Below are 12,893 nucleotides of genomic sequence, written 5' to 3'. Positions count from 1 at the left end.
TGTGAATTTATCTTCCATTTTTTTCTGAGTGGGACATATCTGGGAAATCTTCCACATTGCAGGGATAATGCCAGTAACAACAGAACAGCTTGGTTAGTGTTGCAGCTCACTCTTTTACACATGAATCACCATACGACAAAGTCTTTTCCATGACCAGTGCACAATTATTTAATGGGGAGTGAACAGAATTAGCTGGATAGTGATGGGAAACTTCATCTTAAACAATAGTGGCCATTAAGAAAGGAACATTTCTGAACATTGTATGCTCGCTGTCAGAATGGTTTCATGTTAAAGCAATGTATTTACAAAGCTTTTTAAAAGTTTATATCTTTTAGAACGGGTAACAATACCAAGAGTTTAGAAAGTTTCACAATGACAATTGCGTACAGATAGTATTTATTTGTGATGACCAAAAGTAATACAAGGTAAAAAGAAAGTCCATTCTCCTCATACTGTTTCATAAGCATAGATCTATTCCATGTCATAATACTCTGCATTCATTGTAAACTACAATGTCCCATTTTTGCAACAATATTTTTAAGCATAAATCTTCATTAGTTGGGATTAGAAGTCCAACAAAGAGGTAAAAAGGTACAATCGAAAATCTAAACTCTACTCTTCATATTGGCAAACTTTACATTCTAAAAGATGCATGTGACAATTTTCATGCAAAAAAAATCATCTATTGAAATATTTTTTGTACTTGGACATTAATGTTTATGATATGGGGACAACTCTTCCATTATGTTATAAGTACATTTATATTTTTGCATTAAAAAAATCTCTCCAACAGTTTAGCAGAAGCATGAGGGTGACTTTACAAATTAGCAACAAAGAAATTTTAGGTAAGCATGATTTCATTCCAATGATATTTGATGTAAAATTTTAGACAATAATTCTCACAAAGTAGAACCTGTTCTTTTACAATATGAAGATAACATAGGCATATTAAAATACAAAATTCATTGTAATGACAAAATATTTAAGTTGGTTTGGAGATTACTACAATGAAGTGAGTTAAAATGCACTGTGTGATATGAGCTGCAATGTGGGTGACATGGTGTCACAGTGGTTAGCACAGCTGTCTCACAGCGTCAGAGACCTGGGTTCAATTCCTGATTCAGGCAACTGACTGTGTGGAGTTTGCACATTCTCCCCGTGTCTGCGTGGGTTTGCTCCGGTTTCCTCCCACAGTCCAAAGATGTGCAGGTCAGGTGAATTGGCCATGCTAAATTGCCCATAGGGGAATGGGTGGGTGGTGGGTTGGTGTGGACTTGTTGGGCTGAAGGGCCTGTTTCCACACTTTATCTAATCATTCATTTAAATCTGTCTGCTTACAACTTAAGTGACCATATTGATCAGTTTATGAAAGAATTTTATCAACCATTGGCACACAATGCAATTTCAACTCCAACGTGTTCATTAGTATATACACCTTTCACCTTACATAACTGATAATATATTCCAAATGTAGATAGTTTAAGGGTTGAAATGGCTTAACAGTACTGTGGTATATTACGAAAAACACAATTTTTACAATTAGAAATGTGTTTGAAAAGTAGTAAACTTTGAGAAAAATAATTATAATTACATCAGATGGATATGACAAACAGTAATAGGGTATAAATAAAATGGAGTAATTTCTTCATTGTTTTTCTTACAATAAATATATAGTATGAGTATGTACAATATAAACACAACAAGGTTGAAATTCCTCTTAGTGCACTAAGAATATGATAAGTCTTCTATTTGTTGCCCTGGATTCATGGGAAAGCACAGACTTAGTCAGAAAGGATTATGAAAGAATGAACCACTGGATGCACAGTTGCAAGTTTATCAGAAAATAAAACTTGCAGTTATGATGCTGAATCAATTGTGAATTATCTAAATTGGCATTTAAGGGGACTAAATGGCACACACTGACAATCCAAGCATGCATCATGCAAGTAGCAGCATTCATCTAGGTTGGGAGATGAGATCTTAAACTCCTATTCACATAAAATGGCCTTGAGATTATAACAGATTGTTAATGGTTACAACAGATTGCAAACTCCTGGCCAGATCTGCAACTTACACACAACAGACATGGAAACATGGATTTTTGCAAAGTTGAGCTGACACCAGAGACATTTGCAAATGAAAAGCAGGCCTGAGATATGGAAGCTCACCCTCATTTCCAACAGATCTCATTATTGTCTTCAGGGGAAAGAGGACAGGAAATGGTGTCAATAACACAGGAGAAAGGCCACCAGGGTCATTTGAAATTAGATGTAAGTTCAAACAGACTCCATTTTCACTATTTTATAGGCCTTAACCCACAGTGTCAGAGTCACAAATTTGTGAAATGGAATCTACTTATCCCTAGAATGTCAAATAATGGGTCTTTACATCTTATAATTTAACATTATTATATCATCGGCTCTTTAAAGTTAGAGAAAAACAAGTTGAAACTGTCAGAGTTTAAAAAAAGACAACAGGCCAGGACCGCTTTGGTTGACAAGTTATCTGGTGTGGATTTGTAAAAAGAAAACATCACCATCTGTTTCTGATGATTCAATTGAGTTCACTTTTACATTTCCCAAGGGCTGTTTTTCCAGCAGAGATTATTAAGAATGCTTGGCTCAGTTTCAAAAGCTTCAGAAGTATTTCAAAGCATAAATGTGATGGTGGTTTTGGGGGTCTGTGTGGAAGATTGGGAACAGAGTTCATATTTTGATTGACAGTTCAAGAAGGCAATTTTAGAAATTGCTGTCTTTGCTGTTGTTACTGTTGAGAAGTTAGTTTTTTTCTAACAAATTGAACACAAGAGGATTTAGAATTTTTGAATAGGTTCCATGAATGAGAGGTTTTTTTTCTGCATCATACATATGTTTGAGCACTCCATTGGATTGTTTGAAGATTTTTTTCCCCATTCTCATACAGTTTCCAAATTCTATCTCTTAAAGATACTGGGTGAATGTCATCATGGTGGTGAAATAGAATTAGTCTGACTCAAGGTTAGGGTACAGGCAGACTCTCATCTCACACCTTTAATGCATTGTCTGAGCTGAGATGTCATCTTTTTCTAAAAATAAAACCTTAAGTTATCTCAAGACTGTGAGTTGAAAGAAGTTCTGGGATTTACATAATAATGAATCAAAACCTGCATCACCCTTCGATGTGATTAAAGACAGTAATCTAGGTTTGTTCAATACATTGTTGTATGACAATTTGATTGTTAACTATAAATTCTGTGTCCTATGATCCAGCCCCACTGGCTGGTTGATGAAGGAGCAGGGCTCTGAAAACTTGTACTCCAAATAAACCTGTCAGACTATAATATTGTGTTGTGTGATTTTTAACTTTGTCCATCCCAATCCAATACTGGCACCTCCACATCATGGTGGTGTAACATGGCATGGAGATGCATTGACATAGAGAAGGCCTGGGAGAAGGTAGGGTCTGTGAGATGTGAGGGCTAAATGGCCAATAGTTTCTAAAACAACTGAAGTAATGGAGAATTAAGGTTGGCTTCTAACAGTCCACCTCAGCACTCTCTTGCCCTGTGGCCATCTATAATCTACATCTGGGTTTGGCAGGAAGAAATTCAACCCACAGCACCTCCATGGAGAAACTGGACATTATGAGGTCCTTTAAATTGAGGAGATCTACCAAATCGGTAAATTTCCTGTTTGGAGCTACCTGCCTCAGTAATGAAAATACAACCCACAATGTCTATAGTACCTCCAACCCAGCACATGAATGGATGCAAGAAATGCAACAATAATGAATGAGTTGCCCAAATACGAATACATGAATATGAATACTTTGAAACTATATGCCAAATTAGTTTTATGACGAGTTCAGCAAGCCTACACAATAATTAAGGCATTGTGATACTGGAATACAAGGAAAACGAATGAACATTAACAGTATAGCAGGTATTATGCAGGAATTGTACAAAGTTGAATGTAGGAAAAACAATGACAAGATAATCTGCTGCTGTTTGTTAATTGAGGGATAAACTGAGTGAAGGCCAATGACACAGGGAAGAATTAACTTGTTTTTCTTCAAAATAGGATACCATGGGAACTTTCACTTCCACTAAGCAGGTGGATGTCAGTTTAAAATACATCGGAAAGATGGCAAGTTTAACAATGCAGCAATCTTCAAGAATTGCACTGGACTGTCAGCTTGGATAATATGGTGACATTTCTGGAGTAGCACTTGAACTCATAACCTCTAATTCAGAGGCAAAAATGCATTACCCACTGATCCGCTTGGAAATATTGATATCATTGTACAAACTCAGAAATTACAGCATAAATATTATAAGCCACGTCATTGCAGTGCAGTCATTTAGTTAACAATTATATAATGTTACATGATATCCACTCTGTAGTGTATTGTATCTTCCAACTACACAAGGTCCAAATATTCAATACGCACATTGGTTCTATTTGCCTTCAGTGGTTAGCAGTGTCTGCAGATTGGTTATGCTCAGCTGCTGTAGCTCTATTTTAAGGAAGCCATCATAGGGATTGCAGAATAGACCGCTGATGAGCTGGTCAATGCCTGAACTGAAAAAGGCAACCAAGTCCCAGGTTGCATCATCACATTTGCTCATTTAAAATCCAACAAAATATCTGTTATTCAGCAGTTAAAACCTAAAGAATTTGCACTGTGAAACATGGAATCTATTGACATTGTCTAGTGGTGCACTGTACAAGAATGTTGGGTTTGAGATAGGCCTGAGACATTGATTTTATGAAGCTCATTCTTTTCAAGTGTGGCAGTCTCATTGAGCATTCAGGAGTTGCATACTCCTGTGAATAAAAGACCTCAATTCCTGGAGGAAGAAAATTTACAAATTTCCTTATTCTTCATTATCAACAGCACTAGAAACAGTGAATTACTTCTCTGAAGAATCATATTGGAGTCAAAACATTAACTTTGTACTGAGTCCACCAGTAACAGTGGTGGACTCTCCCTCTTTATGGGCATTTAAACGGACATTGGATAGGCATATGGAGGATAGTGGGCTAGTGTAGGTTAGGTGGGCTTAGATTGGTGCAACATCGAGGGCTGAAGGGTCTGTACTGCGCTGTATTTTTCTATGTTCTATGTTCTAACTTTGTTTCTCTCTTCACAGATACTTCTAGATTTGCTGAATTTTCCATCACTTCTTGCTTCTCTTTCAAATCTTTGGCAGCCACAGTATTTTGTTTTTGTTTATTTCAATATTAAACAGGGTTAATCATGATTGAATCAAACATATCCAATTACTGGGTGGAGGTCCAACAGATAGATAGCAAATAATATAACTATGTTCCTTTATGATTCTAATCTCATGGAGTTGGCTATGAAACATAAAGTGTTGCAAAAGCAAGAATTGTATGTACATTCTTGTCTCTTGTGTCCCTGCAAAACACTAGGAATGCCAAGTAGGGCATAGTTAGCAAGTCTATCATTCTATTCTACACTGGAAACAGAAATGCCACGTATAGCAAGCAACATTCATAATATCTGTATGGAAATCCCCACGTACTGTCTCATGAATGTTGTTGCTTCAATTTATGTCCACAGGTTACCTCCAGTATGTGAGCAGCTACAATTCACACAACGATGTTAAGGGATTAATTTTATATAAATTTGATCATCTATTCTCACAACAAGCAATGGATACCTGGACTTGAATTCTAAATAACAAAGGCCACCTAGCAGCATAGGTTTAGGTGGGCAATTTGAGTTATTTTCGGTCCTTTAGTATCATGGGCCTCTAGACCCTGAAAATACATAGCAAAATATTGCAGGAACAAGTGTATTTGAGTTAGTTTCAAATAGGTCTTCAAAACTATGAGGGGCATGGATAAGTTGAATAGTCAGAGTATTTCCCAAGGGTAAGGGAGTCCAAAACTAAAGGATATAGGTTTAAAGTGAGAGGGGAAAGATTCGTAAGAGACCTAAGGGACAGCTTTTTCACTCAGAGTGTGGTGCATCTATGGAATGAACTGTCAGAAGAAGTGGACAATTGCAACATTTAAAAGGCATCCAGATGGGTATATGAATAGGAAGGGTTTAGACGGATATGGGCTAAATGCTGGCAAATGGGACTAGATTAATTAGGATATCTGGTCAGCCTGGATGAATTGGATCAAAGAGTCTGTTTTCTTGCTGTACATCGCTATGACTCTATAAAAGGATTGTCCTAAGATACTACATACTAACACCCTCTTCCTTATTTCTGTTGACCATTAGGCCATTCTCAGTGTGCATGAGATACAACGTTAGAGCAAAGTGGCACACTATCCTTATATACATATGTTGTAACATAATTAAAAGACAAAGTGCTTTAAGGATTACAGGCAGAACATTTGAATAACAAGGCTGACTTAACATTAAGGCATCAGAAAGATTGTATGTGATCATAATTTACCCACTTCTGCTTATTAGCCAAATGTTATTGGATATAGGTACATAAATGGCGACATGACTACGGCTAATGGAACCTTGTAGCATGAGATGCCACATGTTTGTTAAGAAAAGCTACCAGTGCTGCATCCAGATAAATGGCATTTGTATTGTGAAACAGGCCACCCATGATCTCTGCAATTCACAAGTGAACTACAAAGCTGGCTAATCAAGTATTCGTTGAAAAAGAATTGCAAGATTTAACAATAAGTAACAAAGCACTGTAGATTGTTGCTAGATGGCAAGCATAATTCTATAAAATGGCATGGGTGATACTAGTGTTTCTGCTCAGCAGGTGCCATTAATGATCTTCTGTACAGTGATGACATAGCAATACAAAGTTGTGATACTCTTGAACCTCCCAAGACATTTGCTCTTGCTCTTGCTCTTCCTCTGTTATGCTATCTGTGTCACACTTGATGCAAAGCCCATGTTGCAGTGTGCACAGAAACATTCCTGAATTGTTCATGTTTAATAATAACTACTGCTGAATCTCGAACAGTACTCAGTCATTTTAGCACCAATTCTTATAATTAAAAGGTTAAACATTAAAACTAACATGAATATTTGCGCACAAGCAATTTTAGTTGTGCCTTAGTGAGCCCTTGGAAGTGATAAGTCTTGAGGCCTAGTCTATGCATTAACATGTGATGACAAATGAGTCACATAAGTGAAAGGGAAAGGAAGGAGTGAGTGGATATTTTGATAGCACTAAAAGTTCAAATGACTTATGTATTAGTGCTCACATAATACAGGCACTACTCTAATGCCCAGAGGAATTTTTGCCCCAATGTCTTTTCTTTCTCTGCTTGTAACTTCTTGATTCATTATAAACTACCATCCAAGAAGAAGTTTCGAAAACACCGTATTATCTTGATTGTCTCCTTTTTGCTTGATCCCTTCTGCTGAAGCTGCAAAAGAAAACCCATCAAATTAGTACAGTGCTGAATTGCATAGACAAAAACAAATGAACCCAAAGATATCAAAGTTTCTTCAACACCTTTCTAGATGCATCAAAGATCACAGCTATGAGCTAACACTGGGTACAGTTCACTGTAGCTGTTCAGGCTGAAGCAAATTTCAGGAGAGGTTATTTTAACTCCATGCAATATCATAAAATCAGTCAATACTGATCAACTGCCCTTTACACATTTTTCTTGCTTACCATTTCCAATTTTAATTCATTGTGAGAGGTGTATAATTGGAAGGTTCCCCACTCCATATCATTTGCATGTTCAATATTATATATAGCAACTAGAGCAATATCTTTCCATGAGTACACGAGCTGTCAGAACTGATAAGAATTCACCATCTTGAATTATCAATTCTGCTTCTCTCAGACTATGCCAGATTGACTAGGTATTTCCACTATTTTCTGTTTTCATTATTTTCTACTAATGATTGTTGCACTGGGATATCTTAAAATGCTACACATGGACTTAGGATTTGCAAGTTAAATTTTTTTGTTTCCCACTGACATATGCAAGAGAATTTTTTTTAACTCTTCCTAATGTTCATGATAAAGGAGAATAAGATACATTTGAAAATAAGATATTCCAAAAAATAATTCCATAAAGTTTCAAATTAGCTGAGCTTTTTTGTCTGACAGCTACATTTATCACGAGATGACCGTTTGTCTAAGGATTTGGGGTGGAAGTGTGTGTGATGAATTTGACAATTGCTAAAATGAATTAAGTACAGGATGTACTTCTGCTAAAAGAATGTGCTTTCCATCCATTTTATGTCTGACAAACAGGAGCAATGTATACTGATGGCTACATCATAATATCACCCAATACGTATATAAAGTCAACATTGTATTACGTTTTAATGTACCAAATTGCAGTACAATTTTCAAACACTGCTTTCGGGGTGAGATAGTTTATAGGACTTGTGTAACTTACCATTGCATCTCCCATAGTGAGCAACACCAATGGATTTTCCCAGTAAGCAAGTAGCACGTCTCAGATGGCACACACTATGATAGGTAATACCATTGTTCCCACAAAGTGCTTGTTCAAATGATAATGGCTCTGGACAAGGCATCACTCTGCACATCACGCAGTGTGCACTGTGGGTTTGATCTATCACACACATGGAGGTACCCGGGCATGAAACCTGTGTGCATGACTCTGGAAGACATAAGGAATGTACAATGGTAAGTACTACAAACAGAAGACTAATGAATTTGTTGTTCTGCTTCAATGAATTGGAGAATATATCGCTCAGCAAATTTAATAAATTACAACTTACATTGTCCAGTAAATATTAATGCTGCCTCAAAATGCTGATAATATTTTAAAGCATTTTTCAATTAACAGCAGCATCATAAATTATATTATTAATAAACATAATTGGCATCACATGAGTACTTATTCCACATGGAACTGATCATTTTACTTCTTTAAATTTTCAATGTTGCTTAGGACATTTTACAGCACCAGCTTTTCATTATATTAGCAAGAAGGGAAAGGTGTAAAAATGACAACAACATCAATTTAGCAACAGTTTTCATTGGTTTGGATAACATTTTTAATGCACTTGTATTAAACTAAACTTAACAAAAATATGCTCTTCATTTGCACTGTTACAGAGAAGCCAATCCAAATATGTATCTCTATCAACAAAGATCTGATCATTGAATTACTCTGTGCTTGCAAATGCTTTGTGTTAAAATGACATTTATATTTATTTAGCTTTTAAAGCAAAAACAAAATGAGCTATTTTCTATTTTGGCTAGGTACTCTCCTCATTTGTCACAAATCTGCATCATAAATTGATCATTCAAAGTCATTTTCTCACGCCAAATTAAAATTATCTACTCACATGAATTAAGCAACTTAAGTAAAATAGGAAACTCAAACTTGTGCAAATATTTTGGATAGATGATGTTATCAAGTGACGCTCAGTTCAACATAGTCTATTATCCCATTTAATAATAAATATAATTTCAGTATTTGTCAATATGAAGCAACAGCAAGATCGTAATGAAGAGGGTCAAAAATAAAATTAGACAATATGTTGCATATCTAATGGTCTCAAATTAATTTGCTTAACTATTAAGAAACCTGCACATATGAGCACATGGTTTTTGCTAAAACAAACCATAAATAAAAGTTCATAACACACTGTGAGGTCTCTATTTGGAATACTTGGGACCAAGTCTGACAATTTTTTGTATTATGGAATGATGTCAGATTTTTGAACCACAAATGTGTGAGCCATAAGTTGCTGGATCTGACCATAAAGTTTGGACAACTGATGTTTTGGAGACATGGTAGCTCAGTGGTTAGTGCTGCTACCTCACAGCACCAAAGACACGGGTTCCATTTAAGCCTCGGGTCACTGTCAGTGTGGAGTTTGAACATTCTCCCTGCGTCACAAAGATGTGCAGGTTAGGTGGATTGTCTATGCTAAATTGCCCATATTATTCAGGGTTGTGTAGGCTAGGTGCATTTGTCTTGTAAGGGAATGGGATATCATTTGGAGGATCAGATTGGACCATAGGGATTCTATGATAAACCTAGGTTTGTTGACAGGGGGGGTTTCTGCAATGGACCATTTACGGTGACTCAGTGGTTAGCAATGCAGCCTCAAAGTGTCAGAGACCCGGGTTCGATTCCAGCCTTGGGTGACTGTGTGGAGTTTATACAGTCTCCCCGTGTCTGCATAGGTTTCATCTGGGTGCTCCGGTTTCTTCCCACAATCCAAAGACGTACAGGTTGGATGGATTGGCCATGCTAAATTGCCCATAGTGGTGCACTTGTTGGGCCAAAGGGCCTGTTTCCACACTTAGGGAATCTAATCTAAACAAAAGATTTCTGGACTAGATAGGGTTATACTGTATTATACATTTGGCCCATACTGTTGTGTTGAGTATTCCTGTTTGACAGATCATTGGATGCCATCATTACAAATTGCACGGTTTATTCAAATTAGTAATCTGGGTTTAATTATATTGTTGCCATTAGTGAAGAATATCTAGGGCCTTAAGTCAACAGGTCACTAAGAGGATAAAAACTCAAACTTTAGAATGACCTTTTGACAAAAGAATATCTTGTCTGTAGATATATGTCTGTACATGACTGATTGAAACTAATAATTCTGATCTGCGGAGAGAAAGGAGTTAATGTATTGGGTCGAGGGACCCTCCTTCAGAAGAGGATTCTGCTTTCTCTCCAAAGATACTTTCAGACCTGCTGAGTTTCCCTTGCAATTTCTGCTTTTGTTTCAGATTTCCAGCATTCATTGATCTTTGTTTGACCTCTTGTGTTGCTTGTTCAGTGATGATGACATAGAGGGGATGTTTCCTCATGTGGGGCAATCTACATAGAATAAAAGGTCATAATTTTAGGATAAGGGGTAGTAGATTTAAAACAGAGATGAGGAGACATTACTTCTCTCAAAGAGTCATGAATCTGAGGAAGTCATAGAATTGCATCCTAGAATCCTAAAAGAGGTAGCTACAGGAATTCTTGATGCATTGGTTGCAATTTTCCAAAAATCATTGCATTCTGGGGAAATACCAGAGGATTGAAAAACTGCTAATGTGGTTCCCCTATTCAAAATGAGAGGGAGGCAGAAAGCAGGTAACTATAGGGTGATTAGCCTAACAAAAATTATTGGAAAAATATTGGTATCAGTTATTAAGAAAGGAATAGCAGAACATTTGGAAAATCAGAATCAGCATGGCTTCATGGAAGAGAAATCATGTCTGACTAAGTAAATAGAACTTTTTTCAAGGAAGTCTCAACCAGAGTGGATAGAGGGGATCCAGTAGATGTGTTGTATTTGGGTTTCCAGAAGGCATTTGACAGGGTATCTCACAAGACATTAAGTCATAAAATTAGAGCCCACAGGGTTGGAGGTTCCACATGGATAGAATATTGACTCATGTGCAGGAAACAGTGAACAGGTTGGTGGTGAAATAACATCCCATAGAGGCTGGTCTCCTGTCACCAAGTCACCCCTTATTTGCAAATGAGAAAAGTCCTTGACTCTAGCACTGCCTCTTCAGAGTCAGCTGTCAAAGTGCCAGAATCTCTGACACTCCTCTTTTTATCTGAGTTCGAGGACAGAGGCTGGTTGGAGAGCCTCCTGTGGCATTTTAGCACCAGGTCACGTTTCTCCAACTTGTCGTCTGACGCAAGTGGTGTGTCACACGTGGGAGCTCATCTCTTGCACCAGGAGCGCCTTGGTAGAATTTCAGTTTCTTCTTCTACAAAGGTATTGAGGTGGATACATCCATCATGTCCATCTCTGATTCACAAGACTTGTCAATGTTTTATGGAAAAGATTAACTCATGAGTTCCGATAGCTGTTCCAACCGTTCAGAGGGGCACGACACATTTTGCTCATGCAGCGTTTTCGAATTAGAGGCTTTCACATGGTCCATGTGCTTGTTCACTACACCTACCCAAACTTGATACATCACTGATCCTGATCTCACATCCACCATGTCTCTTGCACGTGAGGACATTTCCGTGGTTCTTACACCAAACAGCGTCCTCTGTATCAAAATGTCTCTCTTGCTTGGTGAAGTATTGTGTTTGACATTGACAATCCTGATGCTTTTTCAATCTTTGCACCCTCCCCCAACCCCCACCTTCAGGTCCAGGAAGATCAGACTTGACCTGGTGCAGAATCTTCCGCCTATTAGCAACTCTGCCATGCTATCCCTGCAGCTGTATGTGGTGTGGTCCTAAAATCAAATAGGAACCATGACAGCCTGGTATCAAGTAAGGCTGTAGGCTATTTCTTTCAGATTGCTTTCAAATTTTGGATTACACTTTCTGGCAGGCCATTGGATAGTGGATGGTATGGAGCTGTCCTTATATGTGGATTCCTATTCAAATTTAGGAAATACCCAAATTACCTGGTGGTCAATGATGGCTCATTATCTGTGACCAACACTTCCTAGAATTCATGTATTGAAAAAGATGTGTGTATTTCCTTTTTTTTCATCATCTCCATGTGTGATGAATGGATTCCACTTTGAATGGCAGTCTGCAATGACTAAGAACATTGAGCCCATGAAAGGACCTGCATAGTCAGTGTGCAACCGAGGTAAACCAAGGTTTACCCAGCCATTCTCACAGATGTAGGGGAGTTGCTGGTGGTGATTTTTGTCCTTGATGGCATTGCACCACCAACACAGCTATGTCCGCATTCAATCTTGGTGACCAGATAAACCTCTCTCCAATATCTTCATTTTGGAGACCCCTGGATGACCCTTGTGGAGTTCAGCCAGTATTTGGTGACAACATTTGCTTGGGACAATCACTCTTGCTCCCCATAACAACATGACGTTCCCTACTGTGAGCTGGTCTCTCCAGGCCCAAAAAGGTTTCAATTTTAGTTGTGACAGCGGTTTGGTTTCCCCCATCACCACTAGCTGTTTCAGTTTTGAAAGGACTGGATCCTTCTGTGTCCAAAGTCTGACA

At 37.7% G+C, this 12,893-nt stretch overlaps 1 protein-coding gene across 2 annotated transcripts in view; it reads right to left on the bottom strand.

Annotated features, from left to right (window-relative positions):
* Positions 1–379: 379 nt before the first annotated feature.
* Positions 380–12,893, bottom strand: part of fstl3 (follistatin-like 3 (secreted glycoprotein)) — an 87,861-nt gene continuing 75,347 nt past the window's right edge. For both annotated transcript variants that reach the window (XM_060846517.1, XM_060846516.1), the window contains exons 4-5: positions 8,355–8,582; positions 380–7,361 (exon numbers count right to left, since the gene is read on the bottom strand). In XM_060846517.1, coding sequence (XP_060702500.1) covers positions 7,285–7,361; positions 8,355–8,582 — 305 coding nt within the window. In that variant the 3' untranslated portion in view covers positions 380–7,284. The remainder of the gene's footprint in view (positions 7,362–8,354; positions 8,583–12,893) is intronic.

Source organism: Hemiscyllium ocellatum, chromosome 28 (genome assembly GCF_020745735.1).
Source record: "Hemiscyllium ocellatum isolate sHemOce1 chromosome 28, sHemOce1.pat.X.cur, whole genome shotgun sequence".
Classification (NCBI taxonomy): domain Eukaryota; kingdom Metazoa; phylum Chordata; class Chondrichthyes; order Orectolobiformes; family Hemiscylliidae; genus Hemiscyllium; species Hemiscyllium ocellatum.
The sequence above is the reverse complement of the archived record's forward strand: the minus strand, read 5'-3'. Positions and strand labels throughout refer to the sequence as shown.